The following is a 6,274-nucleotide window of genomic DNA, read 5'->3' on the forward strand; positions in this document are numbered from 1 at the left end:
TGACTTTTGTATTAGGCATTGTGTTGCTGCATTTTGTTTTTACCTTGTACTGTCAGCTCCCTTGGGTTTCATATGGACAGAGAGGCAGGATATAGTTAAAATGAAGTAATGAATTCATCGTTCCAAGCAAACAAACAAATAGCCACTGTCAGCTTGAAGAACCAAAGCATCCCACATTCTCTGAAGATGCCAACCACAGATGCTGGCAAAACATCAGAAACAAACTCTTCTAGAACGTGGCCACAGAGCCCGAAAAACCCACAATGAAACTATCCCACATTCAGTTGCAGCCCAACTGGTTTTATCAGTCTTATCTTATCTGGTCTTCTTGGGAATAAAAGCTGAAAAGGCAAGGAAAGGTTTTCGGATGCAGAACAGAGGTGGACAACTCTTTTGCTCACAGCTAAAACACGTACCTCGCGACCATCTTGCCCCACATTAGTCTGCCCTCTGACCACCGTCCGAATATTATCATCCAGCCGTCTGAAAAAGAAAAGAAAGGCTCTTTTTAGGACAAGGAAAAATAAAACATCGCCAAGAGATGACTGAATGAACAACCCCAGAGAGAAAGAAAAAACGTGACATTACTGAGCATTAACTAAGTACAGCGGGTCCTTGGTATCCGCCGGGGTTTGGTTCCAGGATTCCCCCGTGGATCCAAAATCCGAAGTCCCATTAAATATAACGGCAGAGCAAAACAGTATCCCTTATATCAAATGGAAAATCAAGGATTGCTATTTGGAATTTATACTTGTTTGGAATATTTTCAAGCTGCGGATGCTTGAGTCTGTGCACTCCAGCATTGGGGAGAGCTTAATAAAAACCCAGCTTTGGATTCCAGTTTTAGTTTCCACAATGATATCAAGACAGACGGAAATTGGAACGGTCTCTCGATGCATATCGGTGACCGTGTCCCACCTGTGAACTTCTCCGAGACGGAGAAGAGGGGAGAGACCTGTCTGGTTACTGTATATACTCATGTATAAGTCTAGAAATCCTAGTAAAAAAATTGACCCCCCAAAACTGCGTCGAAGTATCCGTGGGTCGACGGAAGTGTTGGTCATAAACTCTTCCATACAAATGGAACCATCCTTAGTTAAAGCCAAGGATATAATCTGCCCTGGAAGCACTGACTCGCCTATACTCCTTTAGTACAGTGGTCCCCAAACTGTGCCCCAGAAGCCACAGCCATGTTGGCCAATAGTCTGGGATTCTGGGAGCTGGAGTCCAAAATCCCTTAAAGAGCATAGTTTGGGGACCACTACTTTAGCAATGCCAGCTGGAATCTTGGGCATCGTTTCCCTTTCCATGTCTTCCTCCTTTCGATCCGCTACGTTTTACCCTCGACTTATGCCCGGGCCATCTCAAAATCCATCATTTTGGTCCCCAAAACCGGTCTTTGACTTAGAGATGAGGTCGACTTCTAGTCGCATACACACAGTAGTTCCACAAAAAGCAATTCACCCTTTAAGAAACCTGGCTACTACACGCTCGCTTTTGTGGAGTTGGCACTGCCAGCTCTTCCAAGTAAGACGGCCTCGTTTAATGCTTTTGTAAATTTGTACAGTGGTGGCTCTTTGGTTCCAACTTTCATTGTAAGTCGCCAAAAAGTCCCATGACAGGATATAAATCAAATTTCAAATTTAAATTAAATGAGAAAGAAAGAAAGAAAGAAAAGGAATAGCAATAGTAATTTCAAGGCGTTTGCCCCTTTCTGACAAAAGGAAGAATTCCATTGCTGACTTCCAATTCAGCAAATAAAAACCAGCCACGTTTCAGAGAGAGGAGACGCCTTTACTACCTGGTGTAACTACCTGGTGTAAAATGTAACTTTTCAATGCTCTGAGCTCTTCCCATATTCTTAGGCAAGGCTTCGCACAGGACAGAGATAAAGATACCAACTCTTTGCTTACTATGGAGACACCCAGACAAACAGCTCTCTCCTACTTACCTTATTTTGAGCTTGATCTTATTCACCACGTCGTCAATATTGGCCAAAGACTGTAAGACAAAAAAGCAGGGCAGGGAGGAGAAAAGATCCATCGCTTAGTTCCATGGCTTTCAACCTCTGGATGCTATTGGATTGCAACTCCCAGAATCCCTGACCAAGTTGATGGAAACGTTTCCAAGACGCAATGCGGAAACAATCCAGTCTGAGACCGCTTTACCTGCCCTGGTTCAGTGCTAAGAAATCTTGGGAATTATAGTTTATTGTGGCACCGGACCTCTCTGACAGAGAAGGCTGAATGTCTCACCAAACGACAGCTCCCAGGATTACCTTGCGTTGAGCCACGGTTCTTAAAGCGGTTTCAAACTGGATTATTTCTGCAGTGTGTTTTGGATACGTAATATATATAATATTATATGCTATATATAATATAAAAGCCAAAACATATTAATCACGGAATAACACCAAAGTCTTCAACAGTCCGCCATGTGACGGAAAGCTATCCTTTACTCTTTAATCTGGGAATCATCTTCGTAGTAAAAGATCAGCAGAAGAGATCTCTCCAGAGACTACGACTCTGGAGTCTGGAGACCAGGATTCGAATCCCTCACTCCTCCATGGAAACCTACTGGGTGACTTTGGCCAAGTCACACTCTCTCGGTCTCCAAGGCAAAGGCAAACGGCCTCCGGACAAATCTTAGCCAAGAAAACACCATAATGAATATGCATCTGAGGAAGTAGACTTAAGCCTAGGAAAGCTCACGCTGCCGATTTCTTTCTTTAGTTAGTCTCAAAGATCACTCTTCCATAATCAATAGTCTTTCTCCCCTCCGTGATTTGTTTGTAATGCTTTTTAAATGTCAAAATAAAACAATCTTTGGTTGTTGTTGATTTGGATCCTTTCCTCTTTAGCCACCCGGAGTCCCGTTTCCAAGAGGAACGACAACATATAAATCTAACACATCCCATTGCAGGAGAACGGCGGGATGTCATTCTTGAAATCAATCAATCAATCAATCAATCGATATTTACATATTGACTGGGTTGGTCTGAATGGTCTCTTACAACTCTATAATGCTATGATTTTAAATCATAAACACACAGCCCAAGAGTCCAGATGCTGCCAGGATACAACACCCATCATCCCATATTGCTGGCTGGGAATGATGAGAGGTGTAGTCCAAATAACTATCTATCCATCTAACCATCTATCTATAGGGCCATCATTGCTCCTGTTTACTATAATCTACTGCAAGTGCTTTTTAGTTGTATTTGGGAGGAAAAGGAAGAAACACACAACCTTCTCACGTTTCTCAAATGCTCCATTAAATTCAAGCCCAGCGCAATGGGAATGGTGACCTCTAACGGACAAGGAAGGCAAAGCCAAGCAGAAGCAATCCTCGGAGGTGTTAAATCCGACGTTGTCTCCTTTTAAAGACTTTACCACTGTTTTCTCAACCATTTACACCTTGCATCGAAACTACTCAGGTCTCCTCATCCCCTGTTTTATCCTCACAACAGCCCTGCGAGGCTGGTTTGAATCCCAATTTTTGTGTGTGATGGAATAAATCAAGTGAAATCTCAAAGTTAGGCTCAGGAGCAGTTTAGGGAGCCAAGGATGTTTAGCCTGGAGAAGAGAAGGTTAAGATATGATATGATAATCCTGTTTAAGTATTTGAAGGGATGTCATATTGAAGAGGGAGCAAGCTTGTTTTCTGATGCTCCAGAGACTAACATATGGAGATGCAGCAAGCTTGTTTTCTGATGCTCCAGAGACAAACATATGGAGATGCAGCAAGCTTGTTTTCTGATGCTCCAGAGACTAACATATGGAGATGCAGCAAACTTGTTTTCTGATGCTCCAGAGACTAACATATGGAGATGCAGCAAGCTTGTTTTCTGATGCTCCAGAGACTAATATATGGAGATGCAGCAAGATTGTTTTCTGATGCTCCAGAGACTAACATATGGAGATGCAGCAAGCTTGTTTTCTGATGCTCCAGAGACTACTATATGGAGATGGAGCAAGCTTGTTTTCTGATGCTCCAGAGACTAACATATGGAGATGCAGCAAGCTTGTTTTCTGATGCTCCAGAGACTAATATATGAGAGGAGGCAAGCTTGTTTTCTGATGCTCCAGAGACTAACATATGGAGATGCAGCAAGCTTGTTTTCTGATGTTCCAGAGACTAGGACCCAATGGAGCAATGGATGCAAACTACAGGAAAAGAGATTCCACCTCAACATTAGGAAGAACTTCCTGAGAGTAACACTGTTTGATAGTGAAAGTGAGGTGAAGTCTCCGTCTTTGGAGGTCTTTAAACAGAGGCTGGATGGCCATCTCTGGGGGTGCTTCGATTGAGAGTTCCTGCATGGCAGAATAGGGTTGGACTGGATGGCTCTTGGGGTCCCTTCCAACCCTATGATTCTATACCCACAGACTACGGGGTTAAAACCACACTCCGCTCCAGCAAAAGGACTCACTTGCTCCGTCGGGAAAAGCGCATTGATGTACTCCACAGCGTTGAAGTCGGCCCGGTCCAAGGGATCTTGGCTGGGGAAAACCTGTGGGTTGAGAGAAAAAGAGACTCAAACAAGGTCCAAAAAACCCTTACAGAAATAACCCAGTTCATCCCCTTGCTGGGGATGATGGGAGTTGCAGAAATAATCCAGTTCGAGACCCCTTTGACTGCCCCAGGCTCAGGGCTAGGGAGTCCTGGAAACCCTAGCTTCTTGTAGCACCAGAGCTCTCTCTAACAGAGAAGGCTCAATGTCTCCCATAACTACAGTTCCCAGAATCCTCTGTACTGCTGTCAGTGATGGGAGTTGCAGTCAGAAGCATCCACCACCAAGCAGCCCCCCCCCTGTGTTAATTGGGGCTGATGCGAGCTGCAGTCAGATGCGCACACACACACACACACAACCACGCTCCCTGTGTTAGGTGTGTCTTATGGGACCTGCAGTCCCCATCGTCCCCTGTATTGCTGGTGATGATGGGAATTGCAGTCAGAATCACACACCCCCCCAAACAAGCAAACAAACCCACTTTCCTCTCCTATTAGTAGCCCCAATCTCAAAGAGAAGCCACTCCAAATTAACAACCCGTCTTGTTGGGGATGATGGGAGTTGCAATCAGAAGCACACATTCCTAACCAAGCAACCCCCCTCCCCCTTTCCTTTCCTATTAGTAACCAAAGCCACTCCAAATTACTCCAGATTAACAACCTGTCTTGTTGGGGCTGATGGCAGTTGCAGTCAGAAGCACCCACAACCACCAAGGACCCCCCCCCCAATGTTAGGTGGGGCTTATGGGAGCTGCAGTCCCCATCATCCCCTGTATTATTAGTGATGATGGGAGTTGCAGTCAGAAGACACACACATACACACCAACCAACCCCCCCATTTTCCTCTCCTATTGATAGCCCCAACTTCAAAGACAAGCTATTCCAAATTAAGAACCTGTATTGCTGGGGATGATGGGAGTTGTAGTCAGAAGCACACGACCCCAAAACACACACACACACACAACCACGTTTTCCTATTAATAGCCCACCCTCAAAGTGAAGCCACTCCAAATTAAGAACCTTTATTGCTGGGGATGATGGGAGTTGCAGTCAGAATCACACACACACAGCTCAAACAAGCAAACCTTCCCCACTCTCCTCTCTTATTAATAGTCCTAACCTCAAAGAAAAGCTGGTGGGAGCTGCAGTCTCCAGCATCCTCTGTATTGCTGGGGATGATGGGAGCTGCAGTCAGAAGCACACACATAGACACCGACCAACCAAAGCCCTCCCACTTCCCCTCCTATTAATAGCCACAACCTCAAAGGGAAGCCACTCCAAGTTAACAACCTGTACTGCACGGAGCTGCAATCCCCAGCATTCCCTATATCGCAGGGGATGATGGGAGTTGTAGTCAAAAACCCAAACCCTTGCCCTGACCTGCTCGATGGCCAGCTGGACCTCAGGGGCCAGCTGCAAGGCTGCCTCCAGTTCGTCCGCCAAGTCCAGCTCCTCGTCCTCCATCGTTATTGACTCTTTTCTGGAACTACTTCCGGGAACGGCGGCATTCTGGGATACTGGAGGACCCTCCCTGAAGAAGGGAGAGAAACAGGAGAATCAGCCAATCAGCGTGGAGGAGGCGGGGAAAAGAGGCGTGAGTGGCAGCAGCGGAAGCCAATGGAGGGCGGAGAAGAGAACAACAGCAGCAACAGCTGACCAAGGAACAGGGATCAGTTCAGGGTCCAAAATCTCTTAAAGGAACAGTTTGGGGACCACTGTTTTCTCTCTCTATAGATAGATAGCTGATAGATAGACAGACAGA

The 6,274-nt window shown here is 45.5% G+C and overlaps 1 protein-coding gene across 1 annotated transcript in view; it reads right to left on the minus strand.

Moving 5' to 3' along the window:
• Positions 1–6,238, minus strand: part of VPS53 (VPS53 subunit of GARP complex) — a 42,849-nt gene extending 36,611 nt beyond the window's left edge. Inside the window, exons 1-4 of the mRNA XM_042442649.1 lie at positions 5,893–6,238; positions 4,433–4,513; positions 1,952–2,001; positions 417–483 (exon numbers count right to left, since the gene is read on the minus strand). Coding sequence (XP_042298583.1) covers positions 417–483; positions 1,952–2,001; positions 4,433–4,513; positions 5,893–5,976 — 282 coding nt within the window. The 5' untranslated portion in view covers positions 5,977–6,238. The remainder of the gene's footprint in view (positions 1–416; positions 484–1,951; positions 2,002–4,432; positions 4,514–5,892) is intronic.
• Between the last annotated feature and the right edge of the window lie 36 nt (positions 6,239–6,274).

Source organism: Sceloporus undulatus, chromosome 11 (assembly GCF_019175285.1).
Source record: "Sceloporus undulatus isolate JIND9_A2432 ecotype Alabama chromosome 11, SceUnd_v1.1, whole genome shotgun sequence".
Taxonomy (NCBI): domain Eukaryota; kingdom Metazoa; phylum Chordata; class Lepidosauria; order Squamata; family Phrynosomatidae; genus Sceloporus; species Sceloporus undulatus.